General features: G+C 44.1%; 1 protein-coding gene across 1 annotated transcript; it reads left to right on the top strand.

Moving 5' to 3' along the window:
* The first annotated feature begins 18,063 nt into the window (after positions 1-18,063).
* Positions 18,064-22,851, top strand: LOC147927205 (uncharacterized). The gene is made up of 7 exons (XM_087487357.1): positions 18,064-18,181; positions 18,226-19,809; positions 20,002-20,230; positions 20,317-20,439; positions 22,023-22,151; positions 22,451-22,583; positions 22,759-22,851. The coding sequence occupies exons 1-7, from the start codon at positions 18,064-18,066 to the stop codon at positions 22,849-22,851; spliced, it is 2,409 nt and encodes an 802-aa protein (XP_087343483.1).
* The last annotated feature ends 1,639 nt before the right edge of the window (positions 22,852-24,490 follow it).

The following is a 24,490-nucleotide window of genomic DNA, read 5'->3' as shown; positions in this document are numbered from 1 at the left end:
GATGGCAATCACAAGATAGTGGTACCTTTGTTAAGAAGTAGTAACACCACCAAGAGAAGGAGAAGGCGTGAGAATTCGGGGACGAATTCTTATAAGGGGGGGGAGAATGTAGTGACCCTCACCAGGAGTAGAAATCTTAAAATGAAAGATCGGAGAAATGGGACGGAAAAGACCTAAGAAATAAGAAGAAGGGAAATAAAGGTGAATGGCCCAAGGAAGTCCGGAGAAATAATTGTGAGTCGAAGAATGGCCGAGGCAAGACCGAAGTACCGGATGCACGGTCGAGACCCTAAAAATTTACCAAGACGAGAAGGTCGAGGAAAGTTGGTCGAGAAAATGTGTCGAGACTCGAGGGAGTTGCCGAGTACTCGAGAAAATTTTCGAGACTCGAGGGAGATGCCGAGTACTCGAGAAAATTGTCGAGACTCAAGGGAGATGCCGAGTACTCGAGAAAATTGTCGAGACTCGAGGGAGATGCCGAGTACCCGAGAAAATTGTCGAGAGCCCGAGAAATTTTGCCGATGACCCGAGAAAGAGTGTCGAGATGTCCGAGACGCGTAGTCGAAGGTGCCGGACGAAGGATCGAGTATTTGGGGAGAAAATTCTTTTTCTCAAGATTCTGACCAATGAGAAGTAAGGAAAGTGGGAAGATTCTTTTATTTAAGGTGGAGTTAGTGGACGGATTAAAAAATTAAGGAGATTAAGGAGATAGTGGGAGGATTAACTTAATCAAGCTGATTAAGAGGATATGGCGGAGTCCTATTGGCTGAGAGCTAAGATTAAGCCTTGATTAAGTGACATGCACTAATAAGAAGCTTTACATGCACTAATGGAGGAGTTTTCATGCACTAATACAAGGGGGATTAGTGGATTAATGGCAAGCTCCCATTGGAGGTGGGATTCACGCAGCACATGCAAGGGGTGTAGATGACACTTGTCGAAGGGCATTAAGGAGGAAGCCTCGAAATTTTGTCTATAAATACAAGGCAAACGATTTCATTTGGGTGTTTAGCACAAAAACACTCAAAAGCTCTTAAGTTATTTCGAGAGAGAAATAAGAAGAGGTCATCGAGAGAGAAAGAAATCATCGACATTGTGTCGAAGTGATTGTTGAGAAAGAGGTCGAGAACGATCGAGAGAGAGATCGAAGGGGAGGCGTTGGTGTCAAGGAGTTGGTTGTGGATTGAGGTGATCAAGAGGAGAAGCTGTCTGATCGTGAGGTGCAGTGAAGTCCGAGAGAAAAATCATCGATGCGTAAAGGTGAGTCTGTGGTAAGCATGTAGAGTCGCTTCTTGTTTTTGTTGCGGTTAAAGGATATTGCATGCATGCGAGAATAAGTTGATTTTCACGGTGAATAAGGGGGATTCACTTGACGTGCGGTTTAAAGAAGAGATTGGGTAAATTAAACTCTTAAAAGGTGGTTTAAGAGTTACATGCATGATCAAACCTAGAGGGATTTGAAAATATTAAGCTTTGCTTAAAATCGGGTTCATGCATGAATTGGTAAGTAAAGTGGATTGCATGTTAATGCTTAAAAATTTGGGTGAGATTGATCGCATGCGTGAGTTGGATATAAGGGATGTAAGTGGTTAAAGCGACTGAATCTACATGCGAGAAGTGGGTTTGAATGGTTTAAGCATGAAGGGTGCATGCATGTAGAATAATCTTAAAGTTGCTTGATATGCTTTCTTGCTTCTTGTTGATTATTCTATGTTAGTTTTTCTTGCGTGATATAAAGCTGGTGTGCTTGGTATATCACGGCTTGAATTGAGGATGATGTGTGTGTGGTGGTAGCTTAGTCTCTTGAATTCGTTTCTTGAGTCTTAGCTAGTAAGGTATCGATCCGCTGTTCCAATTATTGGTGTCACGCGTGAGTTCCCGAAGACCACTCGCGTGGGGATACTGTCACGGCTGGCTAGCTACCGGCGTGACTGCTGCATGACGATGTGGCTTGAGTGTGTGTGGGCTCATGCTGGTGACCTGTGTGGTCTCGGCATGGAGCAGGTGTTGGAATGGAACAGAGTATCGAAGGGCCCTAGGTGTAAAGAGTCTAGAGTATTCAAGTGTTCCTTGTTTATGTCTAGTCGTCTTTGCATGTTGCGTGTTGCGTGTTGCGTGTGGTCTAAGAGTCTACGGTATTTCAAGTATACTAGACGTCTTAGCAAGTGGGTCTAAGTAAGAGTCTAAAGTGTTCTTTAGTCGTCTTGCATGGTGAGTAGCGAGTCAAGATCTCCTGAGTTGGTTCGTAGTGATCGAATCTGCCTCGCTTGGTTGTGGTTTGTTTTGCTTCCGCTAAAGCTTCCAGCTGTGTTGCTTTGATGTTATTGCTAGCTTTGTGGCTTGCTAGCTTTCTTTGGTTGCCGGGGTAGTCGGCTTGGGAAGAGTAGTATCCTGTTTAGGATAGAAAGGGGTACCCAGACTCACTGAGTAATCCTAGATTACTCATGACTCTTCGTTTTGGCCTTGCAGGGAAGCCTAAGTGAGTCTAGAGCCGGAGCAAACGTTAGGGTACCAGATAGGGTTTTCTTGTGTTTCTTGTAAAACCCTATATTTTCTTAAATGACTAAGAGTAAAGTTTTCCGACTATCTATATATATTACTTTGATGATTTATTTTCGAGGAAATATTTTATTAAAGTGATATATTCGGTTTTCAGGAAAGCATGGCAAGTTGCAAATGATACTCGGCCTTGTCCGGGCCAACACAACGCACCAGGCCGCGAGGGTTGAAAAGCCTAAGTAACCTCGGTAGCGGGTGGGATTGTGCTAGGGAGGACCGGTCGGGAAGTCTGCAGCTTCCGTCCCTCGGCCGGATCACCTCGGTGCAGCCCCGCAAGTGGCGTCTCGTGGCTGCCCGATGACCTTTGTGGTCATAGAGCGGTTCGGGGGCGTTACAATGTGTGGCTGCGAAAGAAGCTTGGGATATCCTTCAAGTTACTTTCAAAGGAACTAGCAATGTAAAACGGACACGTCTGGACAATCTGGCATCTGATTTTGAGAATTTATCCATGGAAGAGGGTGAAACCATTGCTAGTTACAGTAGTCGTCTGAGTGCTATCGCACAGGAGGCAGTAGTCATGGGCAAGCGTTACAAGGACAAGAAGCTGGTGAAGAAATTTCTCAGGAGTATCCCAGACAAATTTCAACCACACAGATCAGCTATTGACGTCTCTTTGAACTCAGATGAATTGAAGTTCAGTCAAGTTGTTGGGATGATGCAGTTTTTGAGATGCAGCTGAAGAAAAAAGAACAACGTGCTGAACAATCATTTGCTTTAAAGGCTGTTGATACACAGAAGATTGCTGAGACACAAGATACTACAGACGAGGAAAAAGTTGGGTTACTTGTGAGGAAGTTCTTTCGGAAAATGGAGCATGGTCAGCGCAGAGGATCCTCAGCTACGGTCAGAAGTGACTCAAAAAAGGACTTTAAGAGGAATGACAAGCAAGAGCGTAAATGTCTGGAGTGTGAAGGATACGGACATCTCAGGGCCAAATGGCCTAACAACAAGCGCAAAGGTTCAGTGCAGTGCTATGGGTGTAAAGGATATGGACATACCAAGGCTGAATGTCCTACCAAAGAAAGTAGTTCCAAATCATTTGTTGTCTGGAGTGATAGTGAATCTGATGATGATGAGCAAGATGGTGAAGTTCTCAACAACTACGTGGCTCTGCTGGGAATCATTGAGGAAGATGAGGTGGTGGAGCAGGACGCGAAGGATCAACCAGCTGTTGTGTCAAATTCTGAGGATGACGATGTAGATCTACCAGCTATGGAACAGGTTACCCTGTTAATTTCAAGTCTGGTTCAGAAAACTCAGGAATACAATTTATATGTGACAACCCGTCCCGCGGAACCCACTATCCCCCCCCACCACCCGCTAGCTGCCCCAATACACCGTCTGTGGACCATGCTAGCCCCCCGCTAGTCGTCCCAACAGAATCCAAGCTGGCCCTGCAGGGCATCGATCCTAACCCATCACTGTGGATATCCAAATCCACCAGTAGGTTATTGGTGCGCCAGGCGTTCCTCGAACCCTGGTCCTCACCCTTTAACAACCTTCCCACAGGACAAGCTGTCACCAATTGCATAACATTTTATACGTCCAGAAGCTTCCCACAAAATTTCAGCAAGATTAGATAACAGATGAAACCGCAATCGTCCCCGTAACACCCGCTGATCTCAATCCGCGAATAAGAAGAAACGCCCCACAAAACTGCTAATATCTCCAAGAATATTAACTCAAATTCACTTCTGTAAAAAACAGAATGTACGAAAATCTCTTAGCCACAACCCTACAAAAAATCAGTATCTTTCGAAACGATTTGACCAGTCGGATCCTCCTTCTCCCAAACCCTGACAGTTCTGTTTGTCTCTTAACTCTAAGGAAAAAGCTTGATCTCCTTCTCTTTCTCCTTTACACCAAATAACCAAGACTTATCTCTCTTTCTCTCCCTCTCTCTAATAAAAATGTCGATAAAAGCACAAAAGAGGATGAAGTGTCGACAATAAGAAGGAGAATTAGGGTTTTTGGTTTAATTAGATTAAACCAAAATTTAATTAAACCAAAATCTATTAACATTTTTATTCTTTGGTTTTCCCTACATCCCAATTTTAGAAAGCGGATGTTACAATTCTCCCCCACCAACATAGATTCGTCCTTGAATCTCGAACAACCATCAGCTTAGGACTCCCGTGCAACCGTGTCTACGGCCCGCACTCCTCCGACCGATCTACAGAAGGTCACCTCTAGGCGATAGACTCACGCTCCAGGTGTTATTTGCTCTCGACTTTTGGACTTTCCTTTACTCATAGGCCTAAACCTTGTGTTTTTATTGGCTCCTCATCAGACCTAAGTCTGCATGCCAAAGTGTTGGCTCCTCATCGGGCCTAAACCTGCATGCCATAATATATAAGGAAAATCCAATACTCGTCTCTCGGGTTGCCACCCTACAGCGCGCCCCCGGATCGTCATCCCAAGTCGATATACCAACCATATTCCCAAGCCACAAAGTCTCAGAATATGACAGTACTAGGAGAACCTAAGTCCCCCAAGAGCCGCGAGCAAACAATTCTGAACACGTCTGAGTCCTATCCCTATCCAGGTTTCCTTCCCGTTACTCGCGTAAGACATCGCAATGTCCTACCAACCACATTTTCCCTCACTGGAATACCTCATGACCGCACAAGGATCATATACATGCCACAAGGGCCAAACAAATGTCCTAAACAGGACCGCCACCAAAGCCAAACAATCTGTCCTAAACAGAACCGTCACAAAGACCAAACAATCTGTCCTAAACAGGACCGTCACAAAGACCAAACAATATGTCCTAAACAGGACCGCCTAAACAGGCACTCTGGCTAAACAGCTCGCCACAAAGGCCATCTGTCCCGAAGGACCATCTGTCCCGAAGAACTTGAGGAGGAAAGAACCAAGTCTCATAGACTTGAGAAGCAACTGAATGAGCAGCTGAAAAATATCAGAATGCTGAGCAAAGGAACAAAGGATATCGACACCATTCTAAGTAGTGGGAGAGTGGGCATTATCAAGTGGGGACTCGGGTATCAAGGTAACGATGCCTCAACATCCACAAAGTTTGTCAAGGGCCTGAATTCAAAGAACAAAGAGGCTACACCTATCAAACCAAAGACACAAGTGACAGCACAAGCCAAGAACAATCATCATTAGACAAGAGGTATTCATTCTCAAAGGAGACTTCAGTCTTCTTACAGAGCACCGTTTAGAGCTATGCCTGTGACTCAGTCATTTGATCCATACGGTCTGGCTGTGAATTCCTACTCAGCACATCATGCATATGGACCAGTTTACAGTGTTCCACGAAGTCGAAGGAATGGGTGTTGGTACTGTGGAAATCTAACTCATTTTAAAGCACATTGTTACGAGTACAGCAACAAGCAGCTGTTTGTCAAAAGAAATGATGTGTACTGCAATGTAGCTCATGCTGAGGATAAATTTGGCTCCGACCAGAAGAAGTGGTATTTTGATAGTGGGTGTTCTAGACACATTAGCGGAGCTCATACTAACTTGTCAAAATTTGAGAATATATCTACTGGGCGTGTTACCTTTGGTGATGGAGCAAAAGGAGAAATCAAAGGTAAAGGTGTTACTGGTGGAAGTGCACAACCCAGTCTCAAAGATGTATTCCTAGTTGATGGGTTGAAGGCGAATCTCATCACTGTCAGTCAGTTGTGCGATGAAGGTTTAGATGTTACTTTCACTAAACGGGATTGCAAAGCTGTTGATCAACAACGGTATGTGAAGCTCAAAGGCAAGCGGTCCGGTAATAACTGCTATATGTGAAAATCAACAAATCTTTGCTTTCATGCATCCACAGGGACAGACACTAAGTTGTTGCACCAGAAGCTGGGTCATCTGAACATCCGCACCATGCATAAACTCGCACATCAAGAAATTGTTCGAGGGATACCTAAGATCCAGTCTGATAAACACTTTGTGTGTGGACCCTGCAACAAAGGAAAACAGGTAAAAGTGTCACAAATGGCTGTTCCTGATGTTTGCACTGGCCGTATTCTGGAACTGGTTCACATGGATCTCATGGGTCCGATTCGTGTTAATAGTCTGTCTGGTAAACGCTTCATTTTTGTTATGGTCGATGACTTTTCTCGCTACACATGGGTGCGTTTTCTTAGGGAGAAATCTGATACACTTGAATGCTTTCGCATTTTGGCCTTACAAATCAAAGGTGAGAAGTGGGCTATCAAGGCAATTCGTAGTGATCATGGTGGAGAGTTTCAGAATGAGCAGTTTGATTAGTTTTGCACGACTCAGGGGATTACCCATCAATTCTCAGCTCCTAGGACGCCATAACAGAATAGAGTGGTTGAGCGGAAGAACAGAACCTTGCAGGAGATGGCTAAGGCAATGCTTCATGGGAATCAGGTTCCTCAACAGTTCTTGGATGAGGCTGTTAATACTACTTGATACATTATTAATCGTGTGTATGTTCGACCAGGAACTTCCAAGACACCCTATGAATTGTGGAAGGGTCGCACTCCATCAGTCAGTTATTTCCATGTCTTTGGGTGTGTATGTTACATCTTAAATGACAAAGACCAGCTGAGAAAGTTCGATTCCAAGAGTGATGATGGGTTGTTCATGGGTTACTCAGAAAACAGTACTGCTTTTCTTATTTACAACAAGCATCTGCGTTCCTTTCAGCGAGTTTCGTTCATTCAAATTCCACAATCTGACGAGTCGGTAACTGATGCTCTTGAGACCTCCTCCGGTGTACTCGAGCCTACAGACTCCGCGACAGCTCTCTGTGCTTCTTCAGAGGATTGTCCTCTTCCGGATGTCTCTCAGGTGCATCAGATCACTCCCCTAATGATGTTATTGGCGAGATTCAGGGGGGGGAAGAGTTACCAAGGGAAAGCAGATTGACTTTCTTCATCTGGATGGGAAGAAACAGCGATCGATCATTCAACAAGTGCCTCAGGACTCTGAAGTCATACAATTTGCATGTTTTGTTTCCTCAATTGAGCCGAGGAATCACAAAGAAGCTATGGCAGATGAGTTCTGGATAGCTGCGATGCAAGATGAGCTTGAACAGTTTGCTCGCAGCGATGTGTGGGAACTCACAAGCAGACCGGTGAGTGTCAATGTGGTTGGAACCTAATGGATCTTTAAGAACAAAAGTGATGGAAATGGATGTATTGTGAGAAACAAGGCTCGTCTTGTTGCTCAGGGCTACTCTCAAGTAGAAGGAGTTGACTTTGATGAAACCTTTGCACTAGTGGCAAGGTTGGAATCCATTCGTTTTCTGTTTGGAATGACATGTGCTTTGAACTTCACATTGCATCAGATGGATGTTAAGAGTGCCTTCCTCAATGGAATTCTTCAAGAGGAGGTCTATGTCGAGCAACCCAAAGGATTTGAGGATCCTCAGCATCCGTGACATGTGTACAAACTGAAGAAAGCTCTGTATGGACTCAAACAAGCACCTAGAGCTTGGTATGAAAAGTTGACAATGTTCCTTATGGATCAAGGATATGTTCGTGGAAGTGTGTGGACAAGACTCTGTTCGTTCTAAGTCTTTACAAAGGCCTGATGTTTGTGCAAATCTATGCTAACGACATTGTCTTTGGATCAACCTGTCAGCAACTCGTCAATCAGTTTGTCTAGAGTATGACTGATGAATTTGAAATGAGTATGTGTGGTGAACTAACTTATTTTTTGGGCTTACAGGTACAGCAGTCGACTGATGGCATCTTTGTGTCTAAAAGCACATATGCAAGGAGCTTGGTAACAAGATTTGGTCTTACCACCAGTAAGGAAGCCAAGATACCTATGGGGGTGAATGACAAGCTCTCAAAGGATGAAGCAGGGGAAGATGTGGATGAAAAGCTGTATCGAGGAATGATTGGTAGTCTCATGTATCTGACAGCAAGCCGTCCGGACACATGCTTAGCAGTTGGTGATTTTGCTAGATATCACGCAAGGCCCAAAAAGTCACATATTCTGGCTGTTAAGAAGATCATCAAGTACATCAAAGGCACCATGGAACTTGGGATCTACTATACCAAGGACACAACAACAAGTCTAACAGGCTACTGTGATGCTGATTGGCCTGGATCCGTAGATGATCGCAGAAGCACGAGCGGTGGATGTTTCTTCATGGGAAACAATATAATATCATGGTACAGCAAGAAGCAAAGCAGTGTATCCTTGTCAACAGCTGAAGCTGAGTACATTGCTTTGGGTAGCTGTTGCACTCAATTGATGTGGATGAAACATATGGCTGCTGATTACGGTATTGTTTCTGACTCTATCTCAATCCATTGCGACAATCAGAGTGCAATTATTATTTAAAAAAATCTTGTTCAACATTCACGGACTAAGCATATAGATATTAGACATCATTTCATTCGTGAGTTGGTTGAGGCGAAACTGATTGAGATTGATCATGTGCGCAATGATTTTCAGTTAGCTAATCTTTTTACCAAACCATTGGACTTTAACAGATTCACTAATCTGCGAAAGTCCATTAGTATCTCTGAAATCTAACTCTCTGTTTAGTTGTGATGATTGATTGATAGGGGCACACACATCAAATCAGACCATGGAAATCCTAGGATATATAAAAGGTTAACAGTTGCCTTGAGCTTAAAGACTATGTGGAAAATAGCTGCATGTCATGCCGATCCATGTCCCAGTAAAACGTTGTCAGGTTATTAGGAGGTCAAAGAACTGAGGAGAGACAAAGTCTTGTGATTTAGTCAGAGGCTTAAGATGGGTTCTATGATTGAGAAGTCAAGTGATGTTACTAAACCACCAAGTCCTATTAAGCGCAGAGAAGAACTATTACAACATATTGTGGACACTCAAGGAAGTGCTGAAGCAAAACAACAACCAAAAAAAAAAAGAGGGGTTTTGCTTCTTGGTCTCTCCAAAGAATTTCCAGCTGCCTATTCATGTTTGGATGACATCAAAAAGATTAAAGGCATGACAGTGTGAAAGTCTAGCCACTTTGTCAACTGTTGGTTTTTGACAATCCAAGAGGTTGTGGTAGCGTTTGGTGAATGTCCTGAATAAGAAATCGGTGTGCCTTCATAAGGGAGTGTTTCCAGGTATGATCTTGTATACAAAAAACAAAAAAAAAAGAAAAAAAAAAGGGATTTTATGATGTGATTAATCTCTCACTGGGTCCCTACACAATTCACTGTGGAGTCTGATTTGTCTTATCATCAAGTTGTGCAAGCTTAAGTGACTGTTTTTGTTTTAAAAATAAAACATTTTGCACTGAGGTGTTGAACGAGTCTATGCAGGGAATCTGGATATGTCCAAAAAGAGTGTCTCAAGCCCATTGTGGCCACCGAAGGGGAGTATATAAAGAGATCGTGGTCTAGGGTTTTCACACCTCATCCTCCTTGAGAATTCGAATAGTCGATTGCTCAATCTCTTTTGTTTCTATCTTTGATCTGTTTTACTCATGCAATTTTTGTCGATCCGTACTAACTTGGTGCAGACATGAAATCAATTCTGATAGGACTGCAGCGACTCATGTAAACCCGACAGGACATCGCTCCAGTAGACTATCAACCGTCTGGGGGTGGCTCAACTGCTTCTGACTCGCCTCCTGCAACTCCTCCATGCCCACCATGGTCCTCTACAATCCCGAAGGGTTGGCGACAGAAGACATGCATGAGGAATTCGCCACTGCATTCTCGCGTGACGGTCCAACTGCAATTGAGTCTGAACCTCCTCAGTCCCCTGCTGCATGTGCATCATCCTCTGCCTCTCCACCCCAGAAGCAGGACACTGTCATTTCCCCGGTGGTTCAAGTCTCTGATTCAGATCCGTCAGTTGAGATTCCTAGCCAAGTGTGTCTTCTCGTCTTCGCAAGCGACAAAAGGAACCGGTGGTCTCTGAAGTTTCGGCCAAGCGACCATGTACGAGCAAGCCCCAAGGACGTGGTCCAGTTCTGACTCCATTCAATCGAAAGCGGTTCATATCGGCTGAAGCCTCACGACGGTATGCCTCCTTCTCTGCTCGTACTCTGGCTCCATAGATGAGTGCTGTCTTTGGCGATGACCGCATAGTCAAATCCCTGATTCAGAAATTTGGACTTCTCAAGACGATGACGGACATAGGCCCCTATGTTGCTGACGTGGTGTATGAGTTATGGGCCAATCTTCCAACAGTCAAAGTAGACACTGAATCGGTGTGATGAGACCATCGACAGCTCAACCAAAGAACATGGACATGAGGAGCAGCTTGAACCAGAGGAAGCACCGGAGGAGCAGCTTGTACCAGCGGAAGCATCAGAGGAAGCGTTGATCGTTCCGGTGGGTCCTCTAACAAGGTCAAGATTCAAGAGGTTCAACCAAGCTATTAATAGATTAATCAAGGCGCTGGACAAGAAGCAGGAAGACGTGACTCAAACAACTTGGACGATGCTCACAGTTCAAGGTGCTCGGTAAATGGTTAAGTGTTTCTTATGCACTCTTTTCCCTTGTCAAGTTTTGTCTCATTGGGTTTTCTTGACAAAGTTTTTAATGAGGCCTAAGTAAAATTTTCAAGACTCTTTTGCCAGGCCAAGTCGTGGTCAAAGGCCCATTAAAAAGCCTTGACCCATTTTCTCTATCTCTTTTGCATTTATTGCTTTTGTAATTTCCAAGACATTGTGCATGAGTTTGCATGAGTGTGGACTCTTGCATGTACTCGACCTCTTGCATGTTTCTCCTTTCTCCCCTCTTCTCCTTCGTCCCCCCTTCTCTATTTAAAGACAATGTAGTTCTCATTTGTTTCTCATCAAACATTTTAATCAAAAACTTCTTTCTACTTGTTTGATCAGAGAAGTGTGTAATATCTTCTCAACTTGTTTATTTCTTAGTGTGTCATATCTAAGATATATTCAAGCCTGTAGTCTAAGAGACTTTCATCTCTCTTAGAAGTACACTTTGTTCTCCCCTTCAATCCGCTGCAACTCAACCCCTTCACCTTCCCCGCTGTTCATCTCTCCATTCCGCTGCATCTTCCACCCTTTCATCTTCATCATTTCGTTCATCTCTCTTCAAAACCTTGCAAAGTATGTCCTTGTGCATAGATCCTCATCCAAGAGTCTATCATGTGGTATCAGAGCCACTTTGCAACCAAGTTTTGAATTCCAATCGTCATTTTCTATTTTTTCAGATCTCTCGTTCATCTTGCAAGAATTTTATACAATATTTTACTCTTTCAAAAATTACGAAATCAATTGTGTTTGGTTCATCTTTGAGTCTAATGTTTTTAAAAATTGATTTTGGAATTTTTGGGTTCGATTTCATATTTTTCCAGATCTGTTTTTATTTGCGTGTTTTTTTGGAACTATTTTACTTGTGGATCTTTGTTTTACTTTCAGTTACCATGGTGAGGTCTGAGGAAGAGGAAGAGTCATCTACATCTAGCCTTGAGAGGAGAATAATGAAATTTTTACTGCAGCTATGGCAACCATTCTTTATCAAAAACTTGGTGCTCTACATCTAAATCAAGTCAACCCGGAACAAAATCAGCGTCAAAGGAAGCACCATGAGGAACCAAGACAAGACGACGAGACCAGGGAGTACTACAGTCACGGTTCTTCACACAGTGGTCAACGTAGGTGTCGACGAGACCATCCAGTCCCTAGGGATCCTTTGGGAGGTCTAAAGTTCAAGATTCCCGCTTTCCATGGAGCCAGCACCCAAATACTTACTTGGTGTGGGAGCAGAAAACTGAGTTAGTCTTTGTTTGTCCAGAAGTCACTGAGGTCAATGATAAACGGATTTTCACCCAGGATATCAATTCCCTATGCAGTTGTAGTACAAAGGGTTATCAATCCAAATGGTTGTTTATGCTAGCAGGAAGGATGCAATCAGATTAGTGCAAGTCAAGCCAAGCAATAAATGGTTTTGTCTAATAATCCTAAAATAATAAAAGAAAAGAATATAAATAAAGAACCACACGACCTAAGCACTCAATGCAAGCATTGAGTACAGGATCGGGTGGGGTGATCGAGAAAGCAAATGAAGTATGAACAACTCGAGGGGTTACACGAAGCAGGTGATCGTGTACCTGTTCGGGTAAAGGATCGAGTGATGAATGAAAATGCAAGCAATTAAGATACGAAAGCTTCTAAGGATGGGGTAATCGAATCCTAAGTATTCATGACCAGTACAGATGTCTTACATGCCTCAAGCAAATATTTCTTAGACAATGAAGCTCTAAAATCTTGTTAAAACACTTTGGTGATAGAAACAATCAACCTTGATCACTCCCCTACCCAATTCTCGTTGGAGAAACATGACCAAGCAGGCATTAAGATCTGATTCATTATTGTCAGTAAACCCCTTACTCATCTAATCTCTTAGGCTAAGTGAGTAAACCTCTAGCTTTGGTAGATTCAAGCATCTCATCTACACCTCTCGGTGGTAAAACACCTTAGATCTAATCTCACCCTCTCGGTTTGTTGACAGTATTAAGAACACCAATATAGAAGGAAATGTATTAAACATATACAATCAAACTAAGACATCCTAACCAATCAAGAACACAAAATCATCTATCCCATCCCTAGAAACTTTACTACACTACTCGGAAATCATAGCAAGAAACATAAAAGCATATATGAACGAAAATTGCATTATGAAAAACGGTAGAGTAAAGAAGTAAGAATACAAGATAGAAATCTAAAGAAATGATAAAAAGTTATGAAATAAAATCTAACAAAAGGTAAAAAGTGTTTTGAGTTGCTCAGTTCTCTCACAGAAGCTCTCGCTCTCTGGTTTGAGGGTCTTCGGCGTGCTCGTTTGCGAGGAAGAAGAGGAGGGGTTTATATATGGAAAACCCTTTGACCTAGCTTCTCAGTCCTGCCCGAGGGTCTACTCGATGGGGTACACGAGGATAATACTCGCTGGCACCCCATGCAACCTGACTATCTCCCGACTGTCAGACACAATACTCGCTGACACCCCATGCAACCTGAATATCTCCCTCACATACTTTTTAGCCAAGACCGCTGCTTTATCAGTCTTCTTAATGGCCAGAAAATATGCTGACTTAGTCATCCGGTCCACAATGACTCAAATAGCATCAAACATCCTGGATACTGGCGAACCCACCACGAAGTCCATCGTGATCATATCCCACTTCCACTCAGGAATGGGTAGACTCTTCAATAACCCGCCAGGAACCTGATGCTCAACCTTCACTAGCTGACACACATCGCACCTCGCGACCCAACTAGCTACATCCTTCTTCATCCTGACCCAGTGATAGTACCTCTTGAGATCACAGTACATCTTAGTCGCTCATGGATGAATATAAAACTTGCTCACATGAGCCTCTCTCAGGATCTCCTGCCTCAACTCCTCATCCTTGGGCACACAAACCCGACCGTGCATCAAGATAATTTTCATTATCTGAGACCTGATACTCTAAATCAACATCCTTTGAGGCATTCACCAGCCCCAAATCCTTCTCCTAAGCCAACCGCACCCTACTCAGAAGAACTGCTTTATCAACTGCTTCCAAACTCAACGGTTCCTGTGAAACAGCACACAACCTCAACGCACTGATCTCTCCTACCAGAGACTCCATCTGCTGCTCCTGAGCCAAAGCTACCCTCTTTCGACTCAGAGCATCTGCAACTGTGTTAGACTTACCAGGATGATAGGCTATCTCCAAATCATAATCCGCCACCAGCTCCATCCACCGCCTCTGCCTCAAGTTCAGCTTAGGCTGAGTGAATATATACTTCAGGCTTTATGATCTGTAAACACCAGCACCTTTGCACCATAAATATAAGATCTCCAAATCTTTAGGGCAAAAACTACAGCAGCCATCTCCAAAATCATGAGTAGGATAGTTGCCCTCATGCTTTCGCTACTGCCGCGAAGCATAGGCAATCACCTTCCCATGCTGCATCAACACACACCCTAAACCAACTCTAGATGCATCAGTATAAACAACATAGGGTTCTCCCTGCTCAGGCAAAGCCAACACTGGCGTAGTAGTCAACATCTCCTTAAGGCTTTCAAAGCCCTCCTCACACTCCTGTGACCAAACAAAAGGAACATTCTTCCCCATCAACCTAGTCATCGGACGTGTCTTTCTTACAAAACCCTGCACAACTCTCCTGTAATAACCTGCCAATCCAAGAAAGCTCATGATCTCTGTGGCATTCTACGGTCTAGGCCAATCTTTGATAGTATGAATCTTCTCCGGATCTACAGAAACTCTCTCAGCAGTAACAATGTGATCCAGAAATCCCATCTCCCGCTGCCAGAAACTACATTTGCTCAACTTAGCAAACAACTTCTGCTCCCGCAGCTTTCCAGAACTGCCCTTAAATGCACTGTATGCTCCTCTGGACTCTTAGAATAGACCAGGATGTCATCGATGAAGATGATGACAGACACGTCCAGAAACTCCTGAAATACATTTTTCATCAACCTCATAAACGCTGCTGGCGCGTTAGTCAACCCAAAAAGGCATCTCCACGATCTCGTAAACCCACACCTCGTCTTTCTACTTGACAACCACACCAACGCACCCACAGTGAAGTGATGAGACGAATGAATCCCCTGCTCAGTAGATCCTCTAGATGTGTCTCCAACTCTACTAAACAAATAATCAAGTATGCCGACATCAACTCACCGCCACCTGAATATCAACCTTCTTGTTCATCCAAGAATCTCTTGTAACTTGCCTCTTAGGGAAACTTCCACAAGATAGCTTATTCCAGAGATGGCTTTTCCAATGGGCAATCCTTCATATGAAATCATCAATACGAGCGTAATAAAACAAACAAGTACCATTCGTTCGCATATTCTGATTCTCTGCTTTAGATGCTTTGCAAGCCGCCAACTCAACCCACTTGACTTATTTTCCCCTAGCAAGCTTACCAAAACCTTGAACCTCGCAATCCCTGTCCATCTCCAATGTACTTCATCCACCATCGTCGCAACGATTAGTTTATCCTGCCATGAAGGCTTCTCGTAAAATCTTATGTACCTGGCAACCATGCCCTTCTCGGCTCATACCTGCTGCAGCTCTCCTTCCCGGGACTTCAGCACCACCGGCCACCCAATCATGGCACATCAGCCACACATTCATGACCGTAACAGTCATAAAAACCTTAGCCCACCGGCCAACACAACTAAAATCCAAGATTAAACGACCATCAATTCTTGAGGTATACAGCCCGTCATATGTTTATACTCACGTCCTAGGCATTGCTTGCTCCCAACTCCTCCATCCTTAGGTCGCAACCTTTGAGCCATACCGATCTCACTCTTAAACCACCGTCTTCGATTTATACTGTCTCACTCTTTGACCACAATCCTCGAGATCTTGGTATCAGGGGAACTACTCATCCCCTCAGGAGAACATCATCCCCTCTGCCACTCTCGGAGCCCTCAGCCCCTCGAGCTATCGGTATTCAGGGGAATCACCATCCCCTCAGGAGCAACAATCCTTAACGACTATAAACATCTCCCGACCAAAAGTACCTCTTGTGGTCCGAGTATAACATTGCAATGTTCCGAGTATAACATTGCAATGTTACGCCTGCCCATTCAACTTCTAATATCCAATTGGATTAAGCACCAAGCTGCAAAAAAATATCTGCTCCAACTGCATATATCCACCTATCCGCCTCTCTATGCTCGAAACCTCTTGAGAATAATCTCATACGGGTCATCTACAACTGCTCATCCTCTTAACATAAGATGGAAACTCCTCAACATGCGGTACAACTGGAGTCTACACTGGTACTCCTCTCGGTAACCGCTCCAACAGCTCGCCAACAGATCCGCCAAGCGATCATCTCGACCCTGGGCTCCACCTGCTGCAACCCCATACCTGGGTTCCCAGCACCCCCGGCATTCACACCGGCTAACCCTCTCTGGTCCCTCCTGATATGCTTGTGACCCTCTGACGTACCTCCTCGTGGAACTCTGGACCACACACTCGCTGGCCTCGGGACCCGCCCGACCATGACTACGACCACGTCCCCGTCCACGACCAACAACTCAAACACCTTTAACCACTGCACTTCCAAGAACAGAGGCTAACAAGCAATCTTAACATAACACAAAAACCCAAAAACACAAACTCACCGTGGAATCACACTGTAGGCTCGAAAAGAATGTTCTAGGACTCCATGCCACACACAATTGACTAACTTACATAATCAATCAAAGCATGCAAATCCCAAACATCTACAGCACAAAGCCTAGTGAACCCAAACCTAGAACCGTAAGGGCTCTCATACCAAACTGAAACGACCCGACCCATTTTTTTAAAAATAATAAATAATGAATATATTAATATAATACGATAATAAACAACTAAGCTAGTGGTCCCATACCCACTAGCCACATAACCACAATCACATCAAATAGCGGAAATATTAAAACCAATAAACCAATAACCAATATCAATAAATAACCAATAATAACCAATTTTATAATATAATCAATATCCAAATACCAAATAGCAAGAATCATAGAACCAGCAACCTAGAAATGTTTCTAATAACTCAACTCTAGCAACCTAGCAATGCCAGACAACATCCAATCGAGTCCCTAGAACATCCTCCTCTTCATTGCCTTGATTCCACGATCACACTTTGCCTTTACCTGCACCATAAACACAAATTGCAATGCATGAGTATTTTATAAACACTCAGTAAGGCAATCCTCCCATCTACTGGGCTATACACAAAAGCATTAGAGACATCTCTAACCATCAAACAACAATCAACAATCAACAATAACAAACCAGGACTCTGCATCGACCGACACCAACATGCATCGACCGACACCAGATAGGGATGCATCGACTGATACAAGGTTGCATTGACCAATGCTAGATGCACTTGCATCGATCGACACTCGCACTACATCGACCGACGCATGCTCGACATAACACGAAAACCCTAGGTTTTACGCGTCGTCCTCGCTCTTGCATCGACCGACGCACAAAGTGCATCGACCGATACAATGCCGAGCATCGTGTTTTCCCCGAAGCTTCTCTCACCGGATCTTCGATCCTAAAACCACAAAACTCGATCCCAAGCCACAAGAAAGCTTTCTAACGTCCCAATTATCAATCTAACCTCAAACAAGCAAGCCATGGTCATGCACTTACCTTTGCCAAGACGATTCTGAACCTCAAACAAGCAATAAAACACTCCTAGCAAGCTCCTACCACGTTCTAAGCCTCAGAACTCACCAGAAAACGCCACAAACTTCCAAGAATCTTCTCAAATGCTCAAGAACTCTCTCAAACTCGTTCTCTCTTTCTTTTTCTCCAAAAACGACGAAAGCACGTCAAATGAGACAAACTCGACTTAAGGGTTTTCCTAACCCAAAACGCAGCGTTTAACTTAAGTTAAAACGCAGAAAACTGAACCTGCATCGACCGATGCACCATCTGCATCGACCGATGCAATCCCCTAAACCGGGATTTTGGTTCGCGGATGTTACACTTCACAAGGCAGTCATGTTCGAACAGCAAATCAAAAGGAAGAATTCTCGATCCAGCTAGAGCACCGCCATGACCAACTACAGCTTAGGAAAATCAAGTTACCAAAAGGAGGAAAAGCCCGACTACCAGAAGGACTACAAACCATTCGTCAAACCAAAACCGCTAGATTCAGACCCGAAAGGAAAGGGTAAGTAGGTGAACATCACGTCAAGGGATATTCGATGCTTTAAGTGTCAAGGACTTGGCACTATGCGAGCGAGTGTTCCAACAAAAGAATCATGGTCCTTAAAGATAATGGCGAGGTAGAATCTGCAGATGAGCATTCGGAGAACGACTCAATGGAAGATAGTTTGGAAGCCCCTACTAAAGGAGAGTTGCTTGTTGCGAGGAGATCTTTGAGTGTTCTAACTAAGGGTGAGGAGCAAGCACAAAGGGAAAACTTGTTTCACACTCAATGCTTGGTCAAAGATAAGGTATGTAGTTTAATTATTGATAATGGTAGTTGCACTAATGTTGCGAGCAGGACTATGGTTGAGAAGCTTGGCTTAGAAGTGCTTAAACATCCGAAACCATATGCGCTCCAATGGCTTAATGAAAAGGGTGAGATGTCCGTCAAGGAGAAAGTCAAGGTGCCGCTTTCAATTGGTAAGTATCAGGACAAGATCATGTGCAACATACTACTGATGGACGGCAGCCACATTCTTCTTGGACATCCATGGCAATCAGACCGACAAGTTGTCCACGATGGTTTCACCAATCGACCCACCTTCGAACCCAATGGCCAAAAAACGACTCTCAATCCAATGACTTCGCATGAAGTCTATCTAGACCAGCTAAGCATGAAACAGCGGACCATCAAACCAACTGAACCAATTGATACCAAGGGTAAGAGCAAGGTAAGTCATAATAGTTTACTCTTTGTTTACAAAGAAACTCTTGCTTGTTCAACTAACCCCAAACCGGTGCTACCGAGTAAGATTGAGTTGGTTTTGCAAGAGTATAAGGACGTGTTTCCGGAAGACAATCCCATTGGTTTACCACCCATCCAAGGGCTCAAACATCAAATCGACTTTGTACCGGGAGCCGCTCTACTGAACCGACCAGCTTACCGCACCAACCCAACCGAAACAAAAGAACTCGAGAGACAAGTGAACGAGCTGATGGACAAAGGACACATTCCAGAAAGCATGAGTCCATGTGCCGTTCCAGTGTTACTAGTACCAAAGAAAGATGGGAGTTGGCGAATGTGCGTGGACTGCCGAGCAATCAACAATATTACGGTTAAGTATCGCCATCCTATCCCTCGATTAGATGATATGCTTGATGAATTGCATTGTTCTATCATCTTTTCAAAAATTGATCTTAAAAGTGCTTATAATCAAATCCGGATGAAAGAAGGTGATGAGTGGAAAACAGCTTTTAAAACCAAACAAGGGTTATATGAATGGTTAGTCATGCCGTTTGGGTTAACCAATGCACCTAGCACTTTCATGAGATTGATGAATCATGTCCTTAGGAAGCATATTGGAGTTTTTGTTGTGGTTTATTTTGATGACATCTTGGTTTACAGCAAGAACTTGGAGGATCATGTCATGCATCTTAAACTTGTTTTCGATTTGCTTCGGAAGGAAAAGCTTTATGCGAACTTTAAAAAGTGTACCTTTTGCACAGATAATCTTGTTTTCCTAGGCTTTGTTGTGAGTGCAGATGGAATCAAGGTTGATGAGGAAAAAGTCAAGGCGATCAAAGAATGGCCAAGTCCTACGAATGTGAGCGAGGTGAGGAGCTTTCACGGTCTAGCAGGGTTCTACCGACGTTTTGTCTAGGACTTCAGTACCATTGACGTCCCGCTTAAGGAAGTCATCAAGAAGGACGTTGGATTCAAATGGGAAGCTGCACAAGAAAACGCCTTCCAGGCCTTGAAAGAAAAGCTTACTAACTCTCCCATTTAAATTCTTTCAAATTTTATGAAAACTTTTGAGATTGAGTGTGACTTCTCCGGGATAGGTATTGGAGCTGTTTTGATGCAGGATCATAAGCCCATAGCATTCTTCAATGAGAAGCTAGGAGGAGCGACAATCAACTATCCGACCAACGACAAGGAGCTTTACGCATTGGTCCGAGCACTACAAACGTGGCAGCACTATCTATGTCTAAAGGAGGTTGTCATTCATACTAACCACGAGTCTCTCAAGCACTTAAAGGGACAATACAAGCTCAACAAACGTCATGCACGGTGGGTTGAATTCATAGAAACTTTTCCATATGTGATCAAGTACAAAAAGGTAAAGATAATGTTGTAGTCGACGCATTATCTTGCAGGTATGTTTTGCTTACTTCTTTGGATGCAAGATTGTTGGGTTTTGAGCAGATAAAGGATTTGTATGATAATGATTCTGATTTTAGCAAAGAATTTCAATCTTGTGAGAAGTTTGCCTTTGGAAAGTATTATCGGCATGAGGGTTATTTGTTCTTTGAAAATAGACTTTGTGTGCTTCACTCTTCTTTGCGAGAATTATTTCTAAGAGAAGCTCATGGAGGTGGTTTAATGGGACACTTTGGAGTTGCTAAGACATATAAGGTGATGCAAGAACACTTTCATTGGCCGCACATGTAAAGAGATGTTGAACGACTATGTGAACGGTGCGCGACCTGTAAGCAAGCTAAGGCTAAGGTTCAATCCCACGGTTTGTATATCCCTTTACCTATTCCTTTGCATCCTTGGACTGATATTGTAGTGACCCTCACCTAGGGGTAAATTTTTGACGTGATTTCGAGTCCAAAAGACCGAGAAAAGCAGACGGCAAGAAGAGTTGAAAGATTGATGAAGGGAAGTCCGAGAAAAGTGTAACGGACCAAGAGTTGTCCGAGTTGTCCGAGTCGTCCGAGACGTACCGCCCGTACCGTCCGAGACGCATCACCCGGCAGTCGCCGAGAAATGCCTAGAGTACCGAGTACCCGAGAAAGTGTCGAGTACTCGAGGGAGTTCCCGAGTACCCGAGAAAGTGTCGAGTACTCGAGGGAGTTTCCGAGTACTCGAGGAAAGTGTCGAGTACCCGAAGGAAGTTGCCGATGGATGCCGATAGTTGCCGAGAGAGCTGCCGAGGATCGACGATGGTCAACCGAGAGTAGTAAAAGTCTTCCCCACCAAGAATCACTTAAGTCAAGAAGTTAAGTGGATTAATATTTTAATCAAGAAGACTTAGTGGAGTTAGTGGGATGAATATTTTATTCAAGAAGACTTAGTGGGGATTAGTGGAGGATTAAAGAATTCAAAGAAGCTTAAGTGGGAATCATGGTGGCTTCTCATCTTGCTTCCAAGTGTGAGTGTCACACTAATAAGGAGAGTGCATGTGACTCTCACTGGCTGTCTCCACAGCCCATTCACTCTATAAATAGGCTCTCATTCCTCTCATTTATTCACAAAGAAAGAAGGGGTAAGTTGAGAGAGATTGAGAGAGAAAAGAAGAAAAGAGTGAGTGTTGCGAGAGAAAGAAGAAGGTGTTGCGAGAAGAAGAAGAAGTTGCAAGAGAAGACTATCGACCAAGACCATCAACGTTAGATCGATAAGGAAATCGATTCTAACCAAAGGGGAGATCCGAGTTGCCGCGAGAAGAGCTTCATCAAAGGAGATCATTCGTCGATGGTTTACTGTGAGTTCAGGCACATATTTGCATCGACTTAGATGGAGAGTTAAAAACATCCATCTAGTGCGTGGTTATGCATGTTGCATGTAGATGCATTTACTTGAAGTTCTTTTATGTTTTCTTGTTTAAATGCATGCATGGTGAGGTTGTGCTAGTTACTAGATCGAGATGATCTAGTAACAAAGGCGAGTTTTGGTTGAGATACTTATAAGATTATGGGTTTAAGAACCATATAAACTCAAGTATAAAATTCAGTGAGATCTTAAAGCGTTTTAGTCCGCGAGAAAGTCCGGCTAAACGTTGTAAGATTTGGTATTGCTACCTTTCCCATTCCGTGCCACATGCAGCCGCGACATGCAACCCATGTTCGTGTGTGTGCAGGGTTGGTCACGAAGAGCTCGGAGGTTACTGGGCTCGCTACCCTGGCCGAGGCTATTTACACGACGGTGTAATTTTGGCTGATATCCAAACGCTTGCCTTTGTGGTTGCGACTTGGAGAAATCATGAGGGGTTGGGGAAGAGGGATGCATACCGGGCCCAAATAAGATTAAACTTGTTAAAAACTGTTGTTTTATTTCAAGTTATGCTATTGCATGTTGTTGCATGTTGTTGCATGTTGTTGCATGTTGTTGCGTATGGTTGCATGTAATTGCGTTTATTGGTAGAGTGATTTCTGTTAGCTTGATAGCTTCCGCATGTCATCTCTGTTGGGTGTTGAGATGTTTTGCTTGCTTGCTTGTTAATCGCTTATGCCTACATGTTGTTTATCTATGCTTGCATGTTGCTTGTTTATGTTCGCATGTTGTTAGATTTGCGTGCATGTTGATTGTTGATGGGGATTTGGGGTTTGGGATTTATTTCTCTGCAGGAACCCGGACCTTTGACGAATGTTCCCATAGTAGCGCTTCGGTGCCGTCCGATGGCCTCGGTGGTCATAGTACGGTTCGGGGGCGTTACAACGGTGGTATCAGAGCATGGTTATGATGCTGTATAGGACTCGCGTTTTCAAATGATTTATCGAGTCAAATGGTCGCAATAGACACTTAGGATAATCCGGATCGTTCATCACTTAGGGTTAGATGGGATTAAGTAAACCCTTTGTTGATCGTGGATGCAGATGTCTCGTCAAGGGTCTGAAAGATCTAGGTCGACGTATCGTTCGCCGGACACAGGGAGGGGTTCAAGTCAGCAGTTTGGTCCGGAGGAATGAGATTCGTAGTTTGATGATGCGCAGAGGGAAGAGTCGTTCCCAGACATGTATGGGCCGGACATGTTTATGCCGGAGTGGTATGTACCTGGTGCGACGCCAAGATACACACCAGCGGGTTCAAATCATTTTAGTACACCGGAGAGTATGTACCCACCAGGGTTCTCACCGTTTGGACCGCACGCCACCTATCCAACTCAGAACATGCCAAGGGGAGACCAAGCGCATGGAGAAGGACCGAGTGAGCAGAATGTGCCGAAGAGCCAGCTGACACTTAAAATGGTCCAAGACCTCTTGAACCATATAATCCAGCAGCAGCAGCAGGATCAAGCAAACCGTGCAGCAGAAGATCCGTCCGACCAGTTTCTAAAACGGGTGATGTTATTGCGGAACTTAGGGTCCCGAATGTGGTATTAGCAGACGCGTGGATAAAAGACCTGGAGAGTAACTTCGAGATGACAAGGTGTCCAGAAGAGTTTAGGAGACCAGTAGCGGTTAATTTCTTGGAAGAAGATGCTCGTGCATGGTGGAATACCGTAGTTTCTCGTTACCGGTTCTAGACGATAATGTGGGGAATTTTCAAGAAAGAGTTCGAGCTGAAGTACTTTCCACCAGAGTCACGCGACCGGTTGGAGAATCAGTTTCTGCAACTAGACCAAGGTGAGATGACCGTTCGAGCATATGGGAGGATTTTTACAAGACTTCGAAGGTATTTGTACCAAGGAAATGATGACGAGTTAGCAATGGCCCGAAGATTCTTTAATGGAGTCAGGCCAGATATTAGAGGAAGGTTACACGCTGTAACCTACCGCAGCGTTGCGGAAGTGGAAGAAAGAGCTGTGAGTGTTGAGGAAGCCATCGAATTAGAAAAGGAGATCGCAGCTCGGGAGAAAAAGAAGGAACCAGTCCAACAGACTAAGATTGTGAACACCCGAAAGGTGAATTAATTGGCAGGACGAAATTGGGGCGCAGGCCGCGGGAAGGTTAAGATGAATGTTAGCCAAGGAGGCCGTAACGTGAGCAACATGGATCCGAGGGGATGCTATGTGTGCGGGCAAGTTGGGCATTTCGCTCGCGCTTGTCCGACTGTGGAGGAGACGAAGGGTAACAATCTGTCAACCGTCACGTGTTTTTACTGTGGCGAGTTAGGACATTATGCAAACTCATGTCCATCGAAGCCGGCCAAACCGAACGCCCAAACTGTGAACCGTGCCCAGGTAGCGAATCAAGTGAAAGAACCCCCAGCAAAGAAGCAAGCAACCCCAGCAAATGTTTTTGCTTTAGGAGTAGAGCCACCTAAACCTCCACAGGCCGCGAAGGGCCCTATAACAGGTTTGATTGGGTTCTAACTCTCTTGTGATTGTTAGTGATTGGTTGTGTGTTTTGCGTGGTTAGTTTAGCATTGCATTTTGTTATATTTGCTTTGCGTTTAGGAACATTACTTGTTGGTGGTAACCCCACACATGTACTGTTCGATTCGGGAGCGTCCAATAGCTTTGTGACTCCCGAAGTGGTTGACAAGTGTGGAGACTTGTGTGAGGAGGAAGAGGTGAACATCAATGTCTACACCGCTGGTAATCAACCACCGCTGAAGACAAGAAGATGGGTCAAGGAAGTGTCGATAGTCTTGCAAGATACGAAC

The sequence above is a fragment of the Camelina sativa genome, chromosome 15 (genome assembly GCF_030686135.1).
Source record: "Camelina sativa cultivar CO46 ecotype springtype chromosome 15, ASM3068613v1".
Classification (NCBI taxonomy): Eukaryota; Viridiplantae; Streptophyta; class Magnoliopsida; order Brassicales; family Brassicaceae; genus Camelina; species Camelina sativa.
The sequence above is the reverse complement of the archived record's forward strand: the minus strand, read 5'-3'. Positions and strand labels throughout refer to the sequence as shown.

What these genes read in the sequence shown, in the direction of transcription:
- LOC147927205 (XM_087487357.1), top strand. Translation starts at nt 18,064, where the DNA reads ATGACCAACTACAGCTTAGGAAAATCAAGTTACCAAAAGGAGGAAAAG. An exon ending in CTCAACAAACGTCATGCACG is followed by an intron (nt 20,231 to 20,316) that starts GTGGGTTGAATT and finishes ATTATCTTGCAG; the next exon opens with GTATGTTTTGCTTACTTCTT. An exon ending in GAGAAGTTTGCCTTTGGAAA is followed by an intron (nt 20,440 to 22,022) that starts GTATTATCGGCA and finishes GTGTGTGTGCAG; the next exon opens with GGTTGGTCACGAAGAGCTCG.